The sequence below is a fragment of the Zingiber officinale genome, chromosome 1B (genome assembly GCF_018446385.1).
Source record: "Zingiber officinale cultivar Zhangliang chromosome 1B, Zo_v1.1, whole genome shotgun sequence".
NCBI lineage: Eukaryota > Viridiplantae > Streptophyta > Magnoliopsida > Zingiberales > Zingiberaceae > Zingiber > Zingiber officinale.
The window spans coordinates 134,339,011-134,362,390 of record NC_055986.1 but is presented as its reverse complement, the minus strand read 5'-3'; the positions used below and the strand labels follow the sequence as shown (position 1 = coordinate 134,362,390).

Below are 23,380 nucleotides of genomic sequence, written 5' to 3'. Positions count from 1 at the left end.
TTTGGTGCCAAGAAACTACTCGAAAGTCCTCTGTGAGAACTCTTAATCTTTCTAAAAGAAGGGATTCGAGCAGTTATCGTAATTAAAAAGAAAAAAGAAAAGAAAAAACTCAAATCACTCATTCGTTCAGCTATTCTGGTGCGCACTATAAATAACAATCTTCTCGAAAGCTGCAGCTTGTTCCAATGACACAGCATTAATAGATAGATATTTACCAGCTATATACAGTATGAACAACCGTGAGTACTGAACGAGCATTAAAAGATTATTCACCAATTAAGCCAAATGATGACACTGTGCACTATCAGCTTGCAACTACGAATTTGAACCAACTTGAAACGTGAGCATTAATTCCTCGCAGACAGGTTCGACCAAGCTTGTAATAAATTCAGAATGCCACTCTAGGAGGTGAGATCAGGTTGAAAAGCAAAATATTCGCCAATCCTGAAAAATACACCAGTTGAAAATAAATCTTAAAGAAAAAAAGTGATATTTGCCTAGCTAGTAGCAAAAAGATAAAAGTCTGTCATCACTGAATTTTTGCTTCACATTTATATCTAATCAGACGATTTCATAATTTCCATGAGAGGTTCACCATGTCAAAATTTTCATCACAGCAAGCATATTTAATCCACGAGTAAAGTCACATAATCTGAAGTGGATATATCATTCACATGATTCCTTGTGTGATAGAAGGGTTTAAGAAATCCTTCTTCATTGCATATAAGACAAATGTCTACTTCCATAGAGAAAAATGGTGACAAAAATGGAGATTACGAGAACAATCATGGATCATCCATGTTATTTAGTCATGCGGCTTACAAGCATTCCTTGGTGGAAGTCACTAATCCATGCCTCAGTACAGTGATGAATAATACTCCAATTAGCTGGCCTCTCTAGTTATTGGAACATAGAGAAGTTGATATTTGTTCAACCAGGTAGACAAAACTACTAATGCAGTAGCTTAGCGATGCAAATGTGTTTAAACTGTAGCTAGTGAAGTGATCCATCCAGCCTAACCTATGTAGGATCATGATCAGAAGCACCCACTTCTGTGAAACTAATGAAATCAGATTTGAATGGTGAATCCAGTATAAGAATGAAGCTATGGAATGCTACATTAGTGCTTCCAACCAAAGTCAAATTCTAGTTCTCAGAGATTGCAGTTACACCAAATAACCAATTAAAAAACTAAGTTATACATGACGAGTGATCTAAAAATCGACCTAGGCGCCTATGAGCCACACCGAAAACATACTAGTCGGCTCCTAGGCGGCCTTGGCGGGATTAGGCTCTACTAATCGATCGAATCGTCTAGTCACAGCGGAAATAGTGCAGGTTTGCATGATTTGTTTTAGTTTGGGTTTTTAAATTTAAATTCCAATTTAAAAAAAACTTAAATGTAACTTTTTTTTTGTTGGGCTTAAGTTTTATAAGCCCTAAACTTTGGTCCAACAAAAAAATTGATTTGCCGGCTTGCCCTAGCGGCTATGGCTAGCACCAAACTTCATCTTCATCGTACTATGGAGAAATCAGTGCGAATGAAGAAACCCAAATTTTGGAGAAATCAGAGAGTTAAAAGACTGAAGAAATCAATTTAAAGAAAAAATTATTGTCTGATCTTTCCTCAATTGAGGGACTTGGAAGGGATTGAATTGAAGGTTGGTAAAAGCCTCATCCTTTGGAAATGTACACTCGCAATGTTCATTAAAATTGAAAGATAATTTGTTTTAATTTTGATACTTGCAAATTGAAAGATAATTTGTTTTAATTTTGATTTCTCTTAACTTGATTTCTACATGAGTGTCATTTTTGTTTTCTTTTTTTTTTTGCTTAATGAAAAGAAAATATATTTCTGTTTAAACATCTTGTTCTATTATTTTTTTTGGGCTGATAATATTGGAGCGTGAGAAAAAAACATAAATTTCAAAGTTATTTATGAATTTAATTGAAGGTAGAGCAATGGTCTTTTATTTGTTAAATATCGAATGTTCAATAAAACTGTGAGAAAATTGGTGGATAAGATGAATCAAATGACTAAATCACATAGCTTCCAAAGTTGCTAATTTTATTCTTAAATCTCTTTTGGGGTTATTATAATTAACTAATGAAGTGATTAACAATAGGTAACAATGTCAAGCAATCCATCTTTGACGACATCCGTCACCCAGCCGGAATCTGACATTGAGAAAGTCGATTGACATTAGATGGGAGTTCGAGATTTTGAATTATCCTAAAAATCTCGACAAAGTTAAATGCAAGTTGTGTGGGAAAAGAATGTCGGGTGGAGTTTATAAGATCAAGGAGCACATTGGATATCTGGTTATCAAAAAGTATCTTAAGAAGATCGCAATAAGTGCAAACGGGCTACCTTAGAAGGAAGAAACAGAAAAAAGAACAAAAGAATGGAAGAAGAGAGTTGTAGAGCATAGGTGAATATTCCTCTAGGGATATATGGACTTAAAAAACTTCTTCCACTTGGCCTCATGGATAGATATGTATCGATGATTTCTCCACAAAATATAAGTTCAAGTGAGAGTAAAGTGTTTCACTAAAAAAAATATAAATGAGACTCTTTTCAAAGAAAGAACTCAACAAGTTCAATAATATATTGGGAGATGAGTTTATGAAAATGGAATCTCATTCAATGCTGTTGATAATGATAGCTTCAAGCAACTAATGGAGATAGTGGATCACTTTGGACCAAGATTCAAGCCTCCAACTCAATATCAACTCAAGGAGTCACTTTTGAATGTCGAAGTTGAAAGAACCAAGCATGCTAACGAAACATGAAGAATGGGTGCTCGATCACAGAGGCATGGAGTAATAGAAAAAGAAGTATCCTAAATTTGTATGCTAATTACAAGGAGGGTACTACATTTTGAACCTAAAGAGTCTATAGCCGAGGCACATACAACTGAATTTATTTTTAAGTATGTTGACAAATGTGTTGAACAAGTAGGAGATCAGAATATTGTTCAGATTGTAATAGGCAATGTGACAACAATATGGCTACAACTAAATTCATGAGAGAAAAGCGGCCTAGAATATTTTGGAATTTTTGTGCAACTCAGACTGATAATCTTGCTTGAAAGTATTGACAAACTTCCACGATATAAAAAGGTTATTGTGCAATCCAAATCTTTTACTATTTTCATTTATGCTCGTCGACTTTGCCATTGATGAGAGTTTCACGAAGAAGAGAGATAGTACGGCCAAAATTTACTAGGTTTGCATCAAGTCTTCTCATATTGCAGAGTTTGATTGAAAAAAAAACTAGTTTACGAGCCATGTTTACAAGTGATATGTGGGAGAAATGTAAATAGTCAAAAATAAACAAAGAGAAATTGGCTTACTCTACTGTAATGAGCATGAGTTTTTGGAATGGTGTGACACTTTGTTTGAAAATATTTACTCCTTTGGTAAGAGTTTTTCAATTGGTAGATGAATAGAAAGCTATCCATGGGATTTTTACAAGAGGAGCTTCTTCAAGCTAAAAAAGATATCAAGGTGGCTGTGAACAACGTGAAATCAAATTATCATCCTACATAGTGATTGAGACAAAAACTGTATGATAGATTTGATACATTATTGCATACCAGTGTCTTTTTTGTTGAATCCCTATTTTTACTATAAAGATAGTTCTATTGCTCTTTATGAGGAGGTCGCAATGGGGATTTTTGAATGCATGAAAATTTTGCATGCCGATGAGTTTGATCTACAAGATACAATTATTAACAAGAAATATGCAAAATATAGAGACAAGACTGGGTTATTTGGGAAAACATTAGCAGCAAAAGCATATGAAAAAAATGATGATACATTTGATCCATGTATATCATGGAGTATCTACTATGCTCACACACCCAACTTGCTAAGAGTGGCTTTGAGAATGCTTTTATTAACTACAAGTTCATCTGGGTGTGAAAGAAATTGGAGTGGATTTGAAGGAGTAAGCTTAAAGTCTTTCATTGAAGTAAAGTACTAATTTTTAAAGTTTATATTCATGTTACTAACTACACTATTTACTTTCTCTTTTTTTTAAAGATTCATATAAAGAAAAGAAATACGTTGGATATCAACAGGTTGAAAAATCTAATATTTGTCCAATTTAATGCTAGATTGTTGAACAAAGAAAAAAGAGAGAGAAAAGACTGTCCAATTTTATATCTGAAGAAGAGGATCAATGATGATATTGAGTTTGTGTCCGATGAAGAACAAGTTGTTGAAAATTATGGAGGAAAAGTAGAATAAATTTATGATATTTTATTAGTTGTGTAATTTTGACTCATTTTAAATTTAATGTTATTGTGTTGGAATTATAGAATATGATTTATTATGTAATTTATGTTGATATTGTGGAATCCGTCTAGCGGTGTCTAGTCGACCTAGGCACTAGTCTGACACTTGACTAGCGCCTAGTGAATTTTAGAATCTTGTGCATTATCATATTCTACAATTTACAAGAAATATGCAAAAATAGGCACACGACGACATATTAAAAGATGACACATAAACATATGGCAATATGGTTGGTTCAACTAGTAGGTGGGGCAAAATGGAGAAAGAGAGAGAAATGATAAACCCAGTTAGCCTCATTGACTATCCCTGGGGTGACCGGCCCGACCCCACCAAATTTTTCCACCAACCACTAGGGTAAATCGGGAAGCGCGCGTGGCAGGTAGCCCAAGAGCCCAGCATCCTTTGGTTGTGCACCCCATTTGGAGGAAAAATTCCTACAAATACGCCATAGCTGAGGATCGAACCGCGGGTGTCTGGGTGACAACATGGATGTCCTACAGCAACACCATAGAGAGAGAGAGAGAGAGAGAGAGAGAGAAGCCATGCATCACAAGGAGGGGGATAAACAAGACTGGGAAGAAAAGATCGGATCGCGGAACAATGAGCTAAACGAAAGCATAAATAAGGCACTGTCCGAAATCAGAATTGGAGCATCGTGATCACTCTTAATGTCTCTTACATACCAGGTGAAATCACTATCTACTTTAAGTCCTCAGTTTGGGATTATAGACACTTCTCAAAATCTCTGTGCTACCTATCTCCTCCCTTTTTCCTTCCTCCAACCTTGAGTTTAGTCTCCCTTCCATATGCCTAACCAGGATCAGGCTCAGCATCCCAAGTTCCCTCTTTTTACTTGATCATGATAATGTAAAACACACATATTTGAAATGAAAAAAAAAGGGCAAAATCACGTTTGAAACAGAAAGGCATCACCCAAACCCACTTCATTGCCAAATTGGGTTAATTTTTACCACATCTAATTGATGAATTCCCCTCCATTTAAGTCAGTGCAGGGTCAGGCTAAAAAAATATGGACACAAATATAAAATTCCACAACCAGACGATGCACACATGCAAAATCAAGATTTTAATGAGCATATTTATCATTACTTAGATCATCACCCATCTGTAATCAAATCCCTCATTTATTCAAATTCAAGGTTGTGTCAAACAGGAGTAATGACATCTTTTCACTTTTAATTTAATTTCCTTAATATCCAAATCCAATATAGAAGGATAAGAAGACAGTATGAGAGAGAAGAAGGATCCCAATTGCAATAGTTATCAGTGGCATGCAGCACTGCTGAAGCTACATGGCTGTTTTAATATATAATTGTTTTATGATTTTGCAACCAGCAAAGTAACATTCCATAGCATTACTTAGGAACCCATGATTTTCAGTAGTTATAATATAAACTGCGTCTATGCTTATGTACAGTATAAAATCATAAATAGCACAGGTAATAACACAGTAAGTTATTTGTTACACCTGTAATCAGTTTCCAGCTTGCATTCAATTCCTTTCTACCATCATAGTTAGTGTCCTTCATTAATAGAAAGTGCCAACATTTCATCTAGTATGCTCGTCTACAGAGCTTAGATCTCATTAGATAATTGATAGAGTTTCAGATTATTCATTGCATGCAGGATTGATCTGATAAGCTAACGAAACATTTTTCCAAAGGGAGGCAAAGCCACAATGGAAAAGAAAAAAATTTCAACCCGAGACCTTAGTGACAACTTAAAGACCTAGCAAAACTTGCACCGTCAATCTACAGAAACATAAGCATTGTTCTTCAGGAATCAACGTGAAGAGTATACTCACCTTGTTTTAAAAGTTTGGGACCAGTCTCTACATTTCCAGTGACATCTTCAGCAGATAAATCTTCAATTACACTGCAAATCATGGCAATTATTCAACTGATGATATGGTGAAAACAAAGCTAGTAAGAAAGATGTTTAAATCCTTGAACTGAAAAACTATTTGGCAATGAATTGCCAATATTACATTTCAGTTCCAGATTTAGAGTGAGAGAACTTTGAGCCAAGTTGACCTATTGATAAGTCATCTACTGAAGGAGGATCATTGGCATCAATACCTATGTCTTCCAACTGCATTATGAACCCAGAGTGCAATAGTTTCACTAAAAAATGAATCAAAAAAGTTCTGGCAGACTTACTTTGGATGTCTCTGCCTTCCATCCAGGAATACTTTCAGTAAGAAGATTGATATACTGTTCCATAGCAGCCTCTGGACTAATATTCCCTAGTTCTTGCCACGAATGCCTAGTACGAGAAATAGCATCCGTCATCAGATGATAGAATTTTAACATATAAAAAAAACAAGGTATATCTGAACTTCAGTTTCCCATTATTGTACATGTGCTAGAGAAAAAATGAAATAAATAATACTAAAGACAGAGTAATGCATAATGAAACATGCCAAAAAGTTGTTCGTAATGAAATAGAGCAGAAGCATAAATCGAATTAAGAGCAGTGTTTTCCTTGAGAAGGGAACAAAGGTGGCTTTTCAGTGTACTGAAATGAATCAACAAAGCACTAGAACTTAATCAAAGAACACAAATATCTACTATGATCAAAGGAATAATTTTCATGCTACAACATGAACTCTTTCTCCTATATCATCACTTTGACGTTTTGGCGACACAGTTCCAGTACAGACCAAGATAAAAAAAAATGAAGAAAAAAATCAAACAAATTTCACAAACCTTGATGCTCAGGTATCCAACTGCCAACATCCACATAGAATGAAACAAAGTAACAATTGCAGTTCCTGGTTTTCAACAGGACAATGACTAACTAACCCAACACTCCACATACACTCTAATCCACAAACTGATAAGGAATTGAACTTGGTTGTTTCTTTCCATCAACAACAAGCAATGTCATATAAGATGGAGTTCAAACAACTGAAGCTACATGGTCAAGCTGGAATATAAGTTGATCTCTGGATGGTCCTCATTATTATCTGCACTGGAATTTCACTGGATAGTTATACGCCCATGAAGAGGTGGTGATCTTGGTTGGACTATTTTGCTTTATCAGCTTACACTTGAGGTTCCGTTGATTCTATTAATATTGTTTTGGGCCCTAATTTTGGCACATACGGATCTAGAATGAAACTATTGAGCAACTACCTTTTCTCTTGTGCATTTGCCAAGGACAGATGGTGCAGGATTCATACTCACTCTCCTAATATTTAAACCTTGAATATATGAATTTATGATAATGCCCTCTATCTGCTCAAACAGAAAGGTGATTTCCAAGATGTGTGATCTCAATGAATTTCATTTGTGCGGGTGGAAGACTGAGGAAAATAATCTCTTTTTCTGGTGGCTAGCTTAGCTACTCTGTCTCTCTAAGTGTTTATCATTGATGCAAAATGTGATAACGCTCACGCCAAGCGCCCCTCATCGCCAGCCCCATGGTGAGATGAAGGAAGGTAACCTGAGTGGCCTCCTAAGTGGGAGGGTTATTTGCAGTAGCCGCAGCTCGAACCCTTGCCCATTGATGCAAGTATACCACTTGGGCATCAACTCAGCTACGCCCTGGGCACTCTAAGTGTTTATCATATATCTACAGCTGGTGGTGGCGTTAAAAATAAATAAAAAAGATTTAAGCTTAGTACATTGACCACCATATCAGTCAGATAGAGAAATCCCGTCAATGGCTGCTCGCCACAAAGTTCGTAAAAGAGCTCACAAGATCCAAATCGAAAACAAAATTTCATATCAATCAGCAATGCCGCAATAAACAAATTAATATATCTGAGAAGAAACTAACAAGTATAGTGAGAACCGAGAACAATGAAAAGCATCCCAAAGTACCATTTGGTGCGGGCAGACAACATCAAAACCATGGGTTGTGGCTCATGGCATGGTCCCTCGGTTGCAACCTTATGCAGTCCGTACAACTTCATTTGCACTTCATTACTCAGTCTCGACACTGCAACCCCACCGATCTTGCCAGCGACAAACTTGCTCGCGACTCCAAATAATTTCTCTATATCGCTTCTCTCGATCCCTTCCCACTCATCCTCCCCATGAAGCAACGATTCCCACTTACCCTTGTCAACATGGCATACCTCTTCCTTGTTTCCAGTCAGTTCGCCGCCTCGTTCCACGACTTGCTCCACCGGTTTTGCCTCACCCGGCTCCACTAAATCATCCTCAACTCTTCCAATCCCGACTACCCTGTCAAAAAGGTCATCTTTCTGTTGGTAAAATCCAGCGACAACCCCGCCGTCCTTTTCCAATACATCCAGAGGCGGATTTACATAGTGACTTGGGGGGGCCATGGCCCCCCCACCCCAGTCCATGTGTAAATCCTGGATCAGTCCTGCTTTTAGCTCTCTTCTCATGAGCAAAATTTGAAGACACTCAAGCAGAGATCTCTTTTCAAAATTGTCGTCCGGAGAAACCAAAAGTTGGTGGATCATGGTGAAGGTTTATCCCAACACTGAAGCATATTGCGTAGCCAGTGGCGTTGAGGTCGCTAACAACGAGAAAGATAAAAGTAGGGTGCTGTCAGTGTGGAGGAGGTCTCTACTCTTCAGTTGCAGACTTGACAGACTCCATATCTACTAGACTGGAGTGTTCCAAAGAATAAGATACAATGAACATTCAACAAAGGATAAACTAAGCCAAAGAAAAACATTGACAAACTCCAGATCTGCTATTACAAAATTCAGGGAATGGAAATAGTGTATATATTGATAATAGGATGCCAAATAGAGGCATTTTGCGATCAACAAATAGACCCCCTGAAAAACATCGAGTTATGTTGGTCAACAGTGAAGAATTTACTGGGCTCTATAGGTGAAGTTGAGCAGGTGAAAGCTATATATATTTTTGTTTGATGGCAAATAGAGTTGTAGATAAGGAGTACCTGCATGTGAAGAATGTCACGAATGTGAGAGGAAAGCAATTCGAATACTCAGACGCTTCAGCTTGATGTAGTAATTAGAGTACCTAACCAATTAATAAACCCATATTATGAATAGCAATAATGAAATGCAAAGTAATAGATGCTGAATAGATGTGAATGATCAAAAGGATGGCAAATTGAATTCTACCCTAACGTTATCATATAACTGGTCTTTAGACCATACAAGTTCGCATGTAGCTCCGATGTGAAACAAGGGCCGACAGCTTATTTCAATGTCACAATATTACTTCGAGATATTGATATCAAACTACCAATAGAAAACTTAGGTCACGAGTTTTTCTAAATATATAATGAATTCTAAATTCTCCCGCACCATCGACAATGAATGTAGCGGCACAAGTTTTGGCCCCCCCAATGTTCAAATCCTGGATCCGCCCCTGAATACATCCGCACCCAATCTTCCCTCTTCGACCTCAGCGGGCTTTGTATCCGTAGAACAGAATTCACCGAGGGCAACGATCGTCGACTTCCCCTCCCTCTGCTCCTCCTGGATCGGATTCAAGGCCCTCGGTCGAGGCCCTAAATCCTCCGCCGCCTCCGGCTTGTCGGCGGAGAAATTTCCGAAGATGAAGGCGAGGAGGACAGAGATTAGCGCGGCGAGGAGAAGTTCCTCCAAGAACTCCATCATCTCCTCTCCCACTTCTCCACGGCGAAAAGGAGAGGTCGGTGGCCTATCCAAAAATAAAATGGAGAGGTCGGTCGGCGGATGGCGTATCAGAGAGAGAGAGAAAGAGGAGGGCGGCGCCAAAAGAAAGCATATTCGCCAATCATTTACTACACGTGTCCATGACGACCCCTTCTTCCCGGCTCACGAGCTGTAGCCGTTCGGCTTCATGGCTTATCCGCATAACTCCAGATCTTTCAAAGTCGCGCTGCATGATCTAACCGATCTCGGACGTCCACGTCGGGCTCCAGAGCCGTAACCGTCCGAATAAATGCGGGAACAAATGGAGCCCTCTGCCTCCACTCGGAGCCGCTGGCTCTCCGAGCACAGCGGCTAAAGCGTTTGCTAAGAGGACAATGCAAGAGTCTACAAATTCCGCCTAAAAATTTATTATATTTTTAATTTTATTAATTTTATTATAATTTAAGGTAAAACGGATAATAAAAAGTTGTCTAAAAATTATTCTATGTCAGTGTTCGATAATCTAACCACTTGCCTAAGTCTAACTATTGACGAATGATCTTTAGATAATCTTTAATTATCTGTCTTAATTTAAATTATAATTTAAAGGACGATAAATATAAAAAGATATCATAATTAATTACGATTAAATTATAATTATAATTCAATTGTTATTATAAATCATCTATCCTTGATGCATTTGGACCAACAGATCTTATCTCGTTTATTAATGAGGATGTTGGCAGGGGCTTGAGGATAAGAAGAGCTGACCTTGGGACAAAGATCACGTTGTTCATCAAAGAAGTCATAGTCAACCGCGAATAGATTGAGTCGACCAAAGTGATATGGATCGAAGTCAGCGAGGGATGAGCTGGTGATGAGCATTAGGCGATGGGGGATGGAACCAAACAGGACTTAAATTTTTGAAGGGTTCCACATTATTTGTGCATCAAACTTGAAATTTTTAAGGACTATATGGTACAGTAGCAAATACATTACAATCTCTCTTTCAACTAAATCTAGGTCATTATTCCTAGAAGCGAACCATCAGTGATATGGCATGCAGATTGATTGACTCTGAGAACTCATGAAAAGAGAAGGAAATCGTATATAAATAGGTCAAGAGGATCCCTAGCGATGGTGGCACAAAACAAGCAACAACAAGTAAAAGGAGATGCATAGATGTGCGTATGTCTTCCTGTGTTGACGGAGAAAGATCCTTTTTTACAATGTCTCTCACAATCTCCGTATTTATGAGATATTATCCTCCAATCAATAAATTTGTCCCATCATTATGTTTATATTGTATCCATCGATTACATTGGTATGGAGAAGTGTACATATTTATATAAAGATATGCTCATCTGACAAACTCATATATTGTATTTAGGGTTGTAAATGAACCAAACATTCGTGGACAAGCTTGGTGTTCGGCTTGATAAGAGCTTGTTTATATTCGTTTAATATATACAAGATCAATTAAACAAACAAATTTAAACAATTCATTAAACTAAACAAATAAGTTTGAACACATATATGTTCAGCTCGTTAACGTTCGTGAACAACATTCGTGAATAATGTTTATGAACAACATTTGTAAACAATGTTCATGAGTAATATTCACGAATCATATTTATTAATAAAACTCTTATCAATATACTAAATAAATAATAAAATAAAATAAAAAGTTTGAGTTATCAAATTCAATAACCAATCAAACAACTAAAAGTTCCAAACAAGCTTGAATTAAGAGCTCAATAATATATAAACGAACCAAGCTTAAGTCAAGCTTGAATTGAGAGCTTGATAACATCTAAATGAACTAAGCTCAAGTTGACCTTCAAACAAGCTTAAGCTCATAAAAGATAAATCAAGTCAAGCTTGAAAAATCATTTTGAAGGCTTAGTTCATTTTAAGCTTGGCTCGGCTTGGCTCGGTTACTTTATCAAACAAGCTTAAACACCCTAAATCTTGACTCGACTCACCTTGTTTACAACCCTAGTCATATTAATGGTAGTAACTGGGCTTTTGGACCGAGAGGCATCTTGGGCTGCTAGCTAGAAGATGAGCTTCTCAGGGGTCCCATTTATGTCTATGGCCTAATTAGGTCGTAACGATGTCCTCAAAGGGAGTAGAGTTTTATGGACGGTGTAGCAAGTCAACATTAACTCTCTTAGGGTATGTCTAATCGGCAAGGCCTATCGAGAAAATGAGAACAAAGTGTAGGTACCCCAAAGTAGTTTTGATGTGATCAATCGAGTTAAGTTAGGTCCTATGTGTGTTTGATGTCTTGTGTTTAAGTGTGTAGGAACTTAGAAGGACAAGAAGTCAAGAGAAAAATGTAACTAGCGAGAAGGATGACATGGGAGAGAGTCGATGGGCTTGGTACGTCCGAGGGACGAGGTGTTGCGGAAGAGTACGTTAGTGAACGAGAAGGAAGCGCGTGGCGTTTCCGAGAGACAAAAAGCTGGAGTGGAAACTTGCTTGAGGAAAAAGTCAGAAAATGAGTTCAGGTGAGCCCTATTCTGGATGGTCAAAATCACCCAAGTAAACGGAGCCGGAACAGAAGAGAAACGAGCAGTCAACAAAGGTTGACTGCTTTAGGCACCTGGAGCAATTCCAGGCTCCCGGATGCTTCGAGCACCCGGACTCCTTGGGACAGCCCTAGGGTGCCTCCCTTGGCGAGCTTCGAACGGGCCACGTCAGCATAGTCCGGGTACCCGAACTAGATAAGTTTTATCCTAATATGCTACGATGTGGATAAGGTTTTATCCACACTCAGGCGCTCGGAGCTACTATATCAGTAAATGGTCAAATTCAACTAGCATGCTAGAAATAGAGCTTTGTGTTGGATCGAGTCACATGTGGTTGGGAGGTAGGGAAGGGGGGGGGGATGAATCACGTGGTTTTGAAAATTCATTCTTTTCGGTTTAGAAAGAGAAGTAGAAAAACAAGCAAAAGAACAAGAACACAAACGATTTTACTTGGTTCGGAGCCTTCGACGACTCCTACTCCAAGACCCAAGTCTCGCGGACCTATTAATGGTTAATCCACTAAAATACTTCTTCCAAAACCACCGGAAGAGGGGATCAAGCACAAATAAAGTCGGAGAAGTGTAACATGCTAGACTTCCCATTTGTAGAAATTAAGTACAATAAAAGAACTTTGGTTACCAAACAATGTTTAAAGTCGGTCGGCTTGAGCTCGGTGTTTGGTAGGCTTCTCGGTGACAGTCAAACGTAGCAAAGTCGTAGCAAGACAGTAGCAGGAGGCCAGAGCAGTCAGAAAGCCGTTTGGACGCGTAGAATCTCGTATCAAAGGTATCTCTGAAGCTTGCTCAACCCCTCCTTTTATAGCCCTTTGGAGGGGTCTCTAGAGCTTATCAGATCTAGGGTTGCAAAAAAATCAAGCTGACTCATGACCTTTTCGAGCCAACTCAAAAAATATTTGATTCGTATTTGAATTTATCGAATTCGAGCCGAACTCGAACATGTTCGAACTTTTTTCCGAGCCAAACTCGAGCTCAAATTATATTAGTCGATAGTCCGCGAGCCGCTCGCGAGCCTTAATATTTTATTAATATAAGTTAAATATATATTAAATAAATAAATTTTGAGCCTTTCGAGTACCTATTTTTGAGTAATAATTCGAATAGTTCGCGAACATGTTCGAATCTTTCGAGCCGAACTCGAACCCAAGCCTTAATTCGGACCAAACTCGAACATAAAATTTTAAATTTTTCGAGCTTCGAATCAAGCTCGAACTCGAATATATCTATTTTAAGCCAAATTCGAGCTTTAGATTTTTTTTTTAGCAAATTCGGCTTGATTCGGTTCGTTTACCTCTATTTACTGGGTGTAGAGTTACCTTCCGAAATTGCGCATCCGAACTTCAGGAATCAAACATCCCGAACTATCAGAATTGCACATCCGGACTTCGCTCATCGAGAATCGGACATCCCGATTGTCAATCGAGAATCGAACATCCCGACTGGACTTTCTTCCAATCAGAAATCAAACATCCCGACTGCCAATAGGGAATCGAACATCCCGAAATCTGCACACTTGGTAAATACATTAGATCATGACAATACCTAACTTAACTCATTTGTCATTCATCAAAACCTGAGTTAGACCATTAGTGTAAATTGCACCAACACTCTGGTCTCAGTAGTTAAGACAATCACTTGTACATGAGTTCATCTTCTGTTTACTACTTTAAGTGTAAGTTGTCAATATTGTAAGAGGCCACTCCGCCCGAAGGAAAATTCTAAGCGAGCTTTTCATAGTCTTGGATTAACAATCTTCTGATTATAAATCAAATAAATTTCTCTGCATCTTTCTTTTATTAATTAGTTTATTATTTCTTTTTATACAAGTGTTTTGCCTAAATTATTTCAAAAGATTGAGAAAGGTCTATTTTCTTTTTTTTGGGAAATTCACCCCCCCCCCTTGTCGGCTGACCAAGGACCAACAATTGATATCAGAACAAGGCTCGCTTCAGAAGGACTAACCGCCATCTGAAGCAAAAGAAATGGTTGGATCTGGCATCTATCGGCCGAAATTTGAGGGAGACTTCGGAACATGGAAAAAGCGCATGAAGATATTCTTCAAGACTGATTTTGAAATCTTATTAATTATAAAATATGATTTGGAGCACCTATGGATTAGCATGAAGCCGAGAAAGAAGAGTACACATAGACAAAGAAGGAATAAGCCGACTTCATGGCTAATGGAAAAATAGAATTCCATCTGCTTAGTGTTCTTCCGCCCCAAGAGGCCAGCTGAATCGGAAGCTACGACTCCGCCAAAGATCTCTACGAAAAATTTCTGAAGCTTCATGAGGGTACTTCGGAAGCTAAACTAGCAAAGCGGGGCATCCTCTAAAGCCAATTGACGAACCTCCAGATGAACAAAGGAGAAAAGGTAGCCCAACTCCATGCAAGGATCAATGATCTGATCACTCAACTCAATAACCTCAGAGAAAAGAAAACAAATCATGACTCTTTAAGCTACGCACTTAACGTCTGTCTGAAAACTCAAGAGTGGTCAGCCTTAGTAAATGCTTACTACATCTCTAAGGACCTTGAGGCAAGTACTTTTGAAAGTTTATTTTCTACTTTTGAACTTCACGAGTCTCGTTGTGTAGATAATTAGGAAATAGAAAAATCTAACAACATTGCCCTAAAAGCCAAGAAGGATGAATCAGACGCCGACACCTCCCTCGACGATGATGAATCTGTTGGTGCAATCGACCTCTAGGGTTTCAATATTTGATAATATACCTAAGTTTGGTCAATTTGATCAAGGGTTGATCCAAACAGGACTTGATGTTTGGAAGAGAGAAGTCTAGTCAGGACTAGATGACTAGCAAAGGTAAGTCATAACCAAAGAATAGGCATGTGAAAAGTCTACTGAGTGACTAGTCCTAACTGGATGTTAGGCAAAGTGGAAGTCCTGGTGAGTGAAGCGGGGCCCTAGTGAGTGAAGCTAGGTACTGGAAGTCATGGTGAGTGAAGTCGGACCCTAGTGAGTGAAACTAGTTGGTGGAAGTCCTGGTGAGTGAAGCCAAGCAATGGAAGTCCTAGTGAGTGCAGCTGGACAGTCCTAGGGGAAGTAACCCTAGGTTATATGTCGATTGGACCAGAGAATCTTGAAATCTATTAACACTGTCTTACTTTATTGTTTTATCTATTGTGCTAACTCGGTGTTGCAGGGAACTCCAGCTAGGTCAACGGGCTGATCGGATAGCTGACATGAAGTTCAAGCAGGTTGACAGGTTGACCGGATGTCTAGCAAGATGGTAAGTTAATGTAAGCCACTGGAGGGGAGTGACTTGGTGAGGACGCGTTCCCCGTTTGAGGGAACAGTAGACGTCGATCCAACTTAGATCCATTTCAAAAATTTAAGTTGAGATCTTGACAAGATTCTGGTCTCGAGGAGACAGAATCTAATTGCTACTCTGTTTTTATAATTGTGCTAACTTTTGTATTGCAGGGTAGTATAATGTTTATTGCCTCGGACTAATCTTTTTCTTACAGGAAAAAACTTTGCTGGAAAAAGTGGTCCAAGCGCCCAGAATGCAAAAGTCTATCTCGTCACAAACGTGGAGCACGCTGATTGACTAGGCCGACGTCACGGTCCAGGCACTCGGAAGGGATTCAGGTGCCCGGAACTGCTTATATAAGCAGTCTTCCACCAAGAGCCAAACACAACTTCTTCTACGATTGCTCTATTATGCACTGCTCTAAAGACACTCCTGCGATGCTGTGAAGCTCCTCCGACAACCTGCTACTCATTTTCATTTTCCTTCTTGTCGGTATTTTTTATAGTTCGTGTACTAAATTCTGTAATACTTTTTGTGAATTATTAGTGATTGCCCAACGAAAGTACTCTCACATGCGAGCCTTGGAGTAGGAGTCGACGAAGGCTCCGAACCAAGTAAAATTGGTTTGTTAGCGTTGCTTCAATTTTTCTCTTCCACTGCATACTCAATTTAATTTAGGATTTTCGACGAATGCTATTCACCCCTTCCCACTCTAGGGAACTTTACAATCCAAAAGAATCAGCATATATGGTAAGGAAATTTAAGAACTTTTTTAGATCTAATAAATTTAATCAAGTGCAAGGAAGATAAGATATTATAACTGCAATGAAGAGGGACAAATCAAGGAGGACTGCCCAAAGCTGAAGAAGAAGGACAACAAGAAAGATCTTAGCACAACAAAGCACAAAACCATGAAGGCAACTTGTGACGAGTCATCATCAGAATCTGATCTGGAGGAGTACGCTGGACTTGCACTGATGGTAAGTCACCAGAAGGAGAGCATAGACTAAGGGGGGAGGCTCCTCAATAGAAAGCTGCAGTGAGAAGGTAGAGATAAACTTCAGAGCGGATTTGTTAAGTGAGGTATGTTTACTACCACATGACCAGTATTAAATCTATAACTAGATCTTTATATAAACTAAAGTCTAAAAATAATAATTTGAAAAAGAACACTTTAGAATTGAAAATAATTTTAGCAAATATATGTCCTTTAGAAATATATGATAAATTAAAGGATGAAAATGAAAAATTGAAAGACTAAATTGAAAAATTAAAAATTCTACATGCGTTAATCAAAATACCTAGAGAAACTATAGAAGCCTAAATTGGTACCTTAAATATCATAAGGGTCAAATTAAAAATATATAGCAAAAATATGTTCCAAAGAAATTTCTTATCAATACTGTAGGTAAAAATTTATTTTGAATTCCAAAATCTTACTTAGTATAAATAAATGATTATATATGTTTTATATTTAGGAATATTAATTTTACTTGTAAAATTAAGTTGACATTTATTGCCAAAATTTTTTCCTTTGTTGCTTGAATGAAAAATCTTAATATTAATTTTTTTTAATTTTTTTTTTAAATTTTTAATTAAAAAATTATAATTTAAAATTTAAAATTTTTAGATATGTATTTTAAAAAACCTGATTTTTCGGAGAATTACCGTTATATTTTAAATAAGGAGAAAAATCAACTTGATTTTTACGTTAATAAAACTATTTTTAAAATATTTATTTTTGAAAAGAATCCTATCATTTTAAAGTATTTTTCGTACAATCTTTCTATTCAAAATTTTTATCCAAATTTTTTATAGTGATAGAATCATTAAATCTCTATTTGAAAATATTTTTTTTATAAATATTTGATAAATAATAAATTTTCTATGGATTATTTACCGAAAATATTATTTTTAAAACTAAAACATCTTAAAAACTTATTTTTAAAAAATTTAATTTTTTATTAGTGGAACATTTTTTTCTCAATATTTATAAAAAATTGGAAGATTTATTTGAATAAAAATAATTTTTAAAATTTAAATTGTAAAAACTATATTTTTATGTAAAATAATTTGTTTGTGCTGAAATACTAATATTTTTTTTTACATGAAATTTTTTTTACATATTCATATACTTTTGTTAAATTTTAAGAAAAATTTTCAAAAAATTTTGAAATGTTAAACTTAGTTTTAAATAAAATTTACCAATGTGATTATTAAATCATGAAAATTCAGATTTTTCAAAAAAAAAATATTTTGTAATTTTTTTTACTTGTAATTCTGTTTTCTTAATCCTTATAAAAAGTTTTAAATTTTTTATCTAACTTTATTTTTCCTTGACTTTATTTTGCTATGATCAAAGGGGAAAATGAAAGAGAAGAGCTTAAGTCTAAGGGGAGGTTATTTTTGTAATTTTATAGTTAGCAAAATTTTAATTTTAATTTATATTTTATTAATTCTATGTTTTTACCCTAACTCTAAATTGGGTTGTTACACATTAAAATTATGAAGATTGTAGGTATCCCGAGATAGTTTTAGTGTGGTCAACCAACTTAGGTTAGGTCTTGTGCGTGTGTGTTGATGTCTTGTGTCTAAGTATGCAGGAACTTAGGAGTACAAAAAGTGGAGCAAAAGACGTAACTACCAAGAAGGATGGCACGGGAGAGAATCGACGGGCTCGGTGCGTCTAAGGGACGAGGTGTAGTGAAAGAGTATGCTAGCAGACTAGAAGAAAGCGTGTGGCGTTTCTGAGGGATAGGAAGCTAGAGTGGAAGCTTGCTCGAGGTGAAGGCCAAAAAATAGACTCGGGTGAGCTCTATTCTGGATGACTGAAATCACCCAAGCGAACAGAGCCAAAACGGAGGAGAAACGAGCAGTAAACAAAGGTTGACTACTCCTCCGAGCGCTTGGAGCATCCAAGCACCTGGAATTGCTCCAGGAGCCCGGACTCCCTGGGACAGCCCCAGGGCGCCTCCCTTGGCGAGCTTCGAACGCGCCATGTCAACACAGTCCAGGCGCCTATAGGTGCGCCAGGCACCCAAACCAGATAAGCTTTATCTTGATCGAGTCTTTGCGACGTGAATAAAGTTTTATCCACACCCAGGCGCCCTGAGCCCTTCCAGGCACCCGAAGCTGCCACGTCAGTAAACGGTTAAATTCGATCAGCAGACTATAAATACAATCTTAGTCTTAGTAGTTAAGACAATTACTTGTACACGAGTTCATTTTCTGTTCTACTATTTTTATTATGAGCTGTCAACGTTGTAAGAGACTACTCCACCCGAAGGAGAATTTCAAGTGAGTTTTTCATAGTCTTGGATTAGCACTCTTATGATTATAAACCAAGTAAAATTTTGTGTCTCTTTATTTTATTACTTAGTTTATTATTTTTTTTATATAAGTGCTTATTTAAATTATTTCAAAAGATCGAGAAAGGCCTATTTGCTTTTTGAGGGCAATTCACCCCCTTTTGTTGACTGACTGAGGACCAACATAAAGAACCAAGCGAATCTGGTCTAGCCAGAAATGGGACCCACAGATAGCCTTTCCGATCAGCAAGACTGATCGGGTGTGAGGGGAGTTGAGTTTCGAGTGAGTCCGATCCACACCAGGAGTGGGGTCAATAGGGAACCTATCTGATCGGCAGGGCCGAACGGGAATGAGGAGAACTAAGTCTTGAGTGAGTCCGGTCCGTACCGAGAGTGAGTTCCACAAAGAATTTGTCCGATCGGCAGGGCTTGATGCGACAATATAGGGAGGCCCACCTGGCACGGGGTCAACTTCCAAGGTGGAGGTTAAAGTTAGGATGGTCAACGCCAGGGTGTCAAAGGGCCAAACAGAGGACAATTATAATGGTTGATCGAGCATTCAATGCCCAACCAGCGATAGACATGTCCGAGTAGACCACCCACTACAACAAAAACCTTCATAGACATCGGTTTTCCACTGGTGTCTATTTCATTTTCGACCGATGTCTATGAAGCCGATGTTAAAAGTCTGTCATTTTAGACATCGGGTTAAAACCGGTGTAGTATCACTTAACGACACCGGTCTTCGAATCGGTTATTAACTGGTGTAGTATCACTTAACGACACCGTTTCATCAACGGTGTAAAACCGATGTAATATTGTATGTTAATAACACCAGTTTTGGCAGCGGTAAATGACTGATGTAATATTAGTTAGTAACACTGGTTTTGCAGTGGTGGAAAACCGATGTAATATGTATATTTTTTTAACAGCACAAATTTGATTTCCGAAACAATGAAAAACCGACAATAACAAAAAAAAATAGACAAATATTCACAAATTATACAAATATTCTTCATTCAATAATATCCATAAAATACACAAATATTCACAAATTATATAAATAATCTTCTTACAATAATATCCATAAAATACCCAAAGATTCTTTTTACATCAAAAGCTAGCTAATAGATATCAAAATCAAGGTAGAACATTCTTTTAACACATCAAGGTAGAACCGCACTTCAAATGTAATCTAGCATGCATTCAGCCCACTCGAACCGTACTTCATCAATTTCAACTCTGGAGTACTTGAGATTTGTAAACTGTAAAAACACATAAATAATATATTAGTAAACCAAGACCAAAAATCATAGTTGAAAAAGTAGTAAGAGCACCAGGTAACAAGATGACTAATTTGAATGCTTAAATTAGAAGCAAAACTCTGCTTGCACAAAACTCAAATTAGAAGCAAGGAAAAGAGTTGGGTAGAAGGGAAAACGAAACTCTGCTTGCACAAAAACAATCACCTATTCTATTTCGTCCCACCAGCAAAACTCTGCTTGCATCATGTTCCGGAGAACATTGTACATAAGTGTTGATGCTTGCTCAGGTGAAACAATCCTCTTCCTGCAGAAAGATTCGATAGAAGGACACTTTCTTTTCCGTCCACCTCGTGGCCGTGACTGCCACTGCTCGTCGATTTCTAGGAAGTCACCCTGCAACAAGAAGCTCAAAGCAACTCAGAATTCATGCAAACCTAGATTAAATATTTGTTCAGATTCAAACAAAATTCAAAATTGAATTTGCTAACATTTCAGATCACTATGTCAAGTCTAGTAGATAAATCTTAGACTAAACACTTACTTGAATGTAACTGTGCACACCAGATTTTTCATGGTTATCCCTGACATGCTTGTAGGGAAATTTCTTCCCACATTTAGAAAATCTACATGCAAATGGACGAAGATTTTGATGGACTGCTTTTATGTGCTGTCTGAGATTTGATACCTGCAAGGTGCAAAAACTATACTTTATAGTTACTAAATAGAAGATTGATTGCTTATCCAGAAATAAATTAAGTGATGCATATGAGAAGAAAAAAGGGTGATCTTCCAATAAATTGTCCTTATCAACAAGTGTGCATTTATGCAATTAATAATGAATGTGGTAAAAGGCCATTTGAACATCTATTTTAACTGCCTACACACTCCAAGCCTCTGTTAAAAAAAAGCTCAAATTACCTTTGATCCGTTCATATCTGATAATTGTCTTTGCCTAGGTGTTTTAAGCTTATGTTAAAAAGGCTCAAATTAGACATCTCCATGATCTTTACCTTTGATCCATTCATATTCAATAATTGTCTCCTAGTTCAAGAACTGCTTCTAATACAGGAAAATCAACCTCAATAACAGTTTCAGCATGTCTTAGTCTCTTGCAAAGAGGTTAAGCTTCGAACAATGTCCTAACCAAATTCCTGATGGCGCACAAATTGGGATGCAAACATATTATGATTTTATTTGGTCATGATTTTAACCTCATCCTATTAACTGAAAAAGTGCTACTAGATTGCCTCCAAATAGCAATTAAGCTTTGACGGCCTGAGAGGCAGAAAATCGATAACTACACAAAATTCAGGTCTTACATTTGAAAAGGTGCGTTCACAACCTTCAAAGTTACATTTTGTCCTCTCAGTCACCTCACTTGCTTCATGCATGTGTTCATGTCGTTTAATATTCTTCTTCAGTTGTTTTGTTCCACAAATCACACAATCAACATAAAGGTGAGAAGTTTTGATATGTGCTTTAAGGCATTCTGCATTTGTGAATATCTTCATACATCTAGGTTCATTGCTAACGACTTCCACATATTCCAATATATAAACAAAATGCTAACATTGAATATATATTCCTTAATTAGCACATAAAACTTTGAACATGCTTTAAATATCTGAGACACAAGTTTCAATATGAAGATGAATTTGACATGCAATCGAGTACCTGATCAGAAATGTAGTAACGGTTTCCAGACAAAACAAGATGAAAACCATACTTGCGTAACATTGGTGGGATGGAAAGCAAATAGCAGTAGGAGCAGCTTGCTGCAACGACGAACACCAGAGCAATTTCAGATAGTTATCTAGCCGAGGTGAAAAACCAAACTTATTATTATCTTTGAATTTAGCGCCATCATATCCTTTCTTGACCTATCTCCTTTGTTGGTAAAATTTGGTTAAACTCCAAGTTGTTCTAAGAGGATTGGAGAGAACTGAACAACACCTGAAATTTCTCCCAATTGATGTTCTCCCAGTTAATTAACTCGGCATTCGGTGAAAGAGTGAAAAAGAGACCAATTCCCAGCACAAGCACCAAAACACTACCCTTCATGCAGCCAAAATTATGTGTTAACTTCATCAAAATTGTCTTGCAGTACTTGTCAGCTTCTTTGATGGATGCTACTTGGCTGGGGTCTGTGTTTCTTGACAGGGCATCTTCATTCTTTGATAGAGAAAATAAGAAGAAAAAGATTCTGATCAGCAACCAAATTTTGAAAAACACTGTGCAACTAAACCTGACCACATCTAGATACAAGTGCAACAAATAAGTAAATGTATCATATCATGCACACGATAGATGCCAAGGATGGAAGTCCAAAAACCGTGAGCTTCGAATGACTGAACTTGGACAAGAAAATTAGAAATATTTGATAGTAGCTATACTTACTTTAGCCCTCAAATGCTTAAGTGTTACTTTGAGAGTGTCGGGGGAAATTTTGGCCGAGTAATTTCGCCACTCAGTGGAGAGTTTCCGAAGAACAATAATTGTCGCACCAACATTCTCTACATAGAGTTTTTCCTCCATGATACAACAGTTAAAGCAGTTAGAAAGGTTTACAAAATAATAAAAGCTATAAATAGCACGTTTGAAGAACAACTCACCCACTGTTTATAGCACTCAGCATTCTGAGTCAAACACTAGATGAACAAATCCGTCGCTTCCCTTGTTAGCTCGGAATTATCTGTATATAAGTTCCATGTTAAGTACAGTCATACTATGAAAACATCAGCCTAGGACACATAATAATGCAACATCTCAATTATACTTTCTTGAATCGCTGGGATGGCAAAAGGCAAAAACTGTTGTGATGCTTGCTTTGTGGTTTTGGTACCAGAACCAGTAAGAGCCAACTCTTTTAGAGTAGGATAAAACGTCTCAAATCTTTCAGTTGCCAGCAGAAAGATATATTAGGAACTCATCGTAAAATTTTATGCAATATGGAGATCTTCCATGGAAATAGGCAAACCTTGACTCAAGCTGTAGAAGCAGGAAAAGTCGCCCGCATGAGTAGATCAAGTACAGCAGGTGGTACTATGCGTTCCCCCTTCCGAACAGCGCCATTTAACAGAATAGTT

At 37.4% G+C, this 23,380-nt stretch overlaps 1 protein-coding gene and 2 long non-coding RNA genes across 3 annotated transcripts; all 3 read right to left on the bottom strand.

Moving 5' to 3' along the window:
• Positions 1-160: 160 nt before the first annotated feature.
• On the bottom strand, positions 161-10,010 carry LOC121980301 (acyl-CoA-binding domain-containing protein 1-like). The gene is made up of 6 exons (XM_042532291.1): positions 9,656-10,010; positions 8,151-8,581; positions 6,483-6,588; positions 6,311-6,414; positions 6,128-6,198; positions 161-444 (listed from the first exon to the last, which is right to left on the bottom strand). Exons 1-6 carry the CDS (start codon positions 9,896-9,898, stop codon positions 389-391), a joined length of 1,011 nt encoding a protein of 336 aa, XP_042388225.1. The 5' UTR covers positions 9,899-10,010; the 3' UTR covers positions 161-388.
• Positions 8,932-9,659, bottom strand: LOC121980310. Its single transcript, XR_006111486.1, has 2 exons — positions 9,584-9,659; positions 8,932-9,210 (listed from the first exon to the last, which is right to left on the bottom strand). It is a non-coding gene; the product is annotated as an uncharacterized LOC121980310 (long non-coding RNA).
• Positions 10,011-22,364: 12,354 nt separating the features above from the next.
• LOC122000702 lies at positions 22,365-22,966 on the bottom strand. The gene is made up of 3 exons (XR_006117211.1): positions 22,907-22,966; positions 22,692-22,823; positions 22,365-22,466 (listed from the first exon to the last, which is right to left on the bottom strand). It is a non-coding gene; the product is annotated as an uncharacterized LOC122000702 (long non-coding RNA).
• Between the last annotated feature and the right edge of the window lie 414 nt (positions 22,967-23,380).

Bases quoted from the DNA above. Each gene is read 5' to 3' on its own strand.
- LOC121980301 (XM_042532291.1), bottom strand. From the start codon at position 9,898: ATGATGGAGTTCTTGGAGGAACTTCTCCTCGCCGCGCTAATCTCTGTC. The intron at 8,582-9,655 runs GTATTCAGGGGC...CCGCCTCTGGAT, and splicing joins AGGGAAGATTGGGTGCGGAT to GTATTGGAAAAGGACGGCGG. The intron at 445-6,127 runs GTGAGTATACTC...TGTATTTTTCAG, and splicing joins TCCCAAACTTTTAAAACAAG to GATTGGCGAATATTTTGCTT.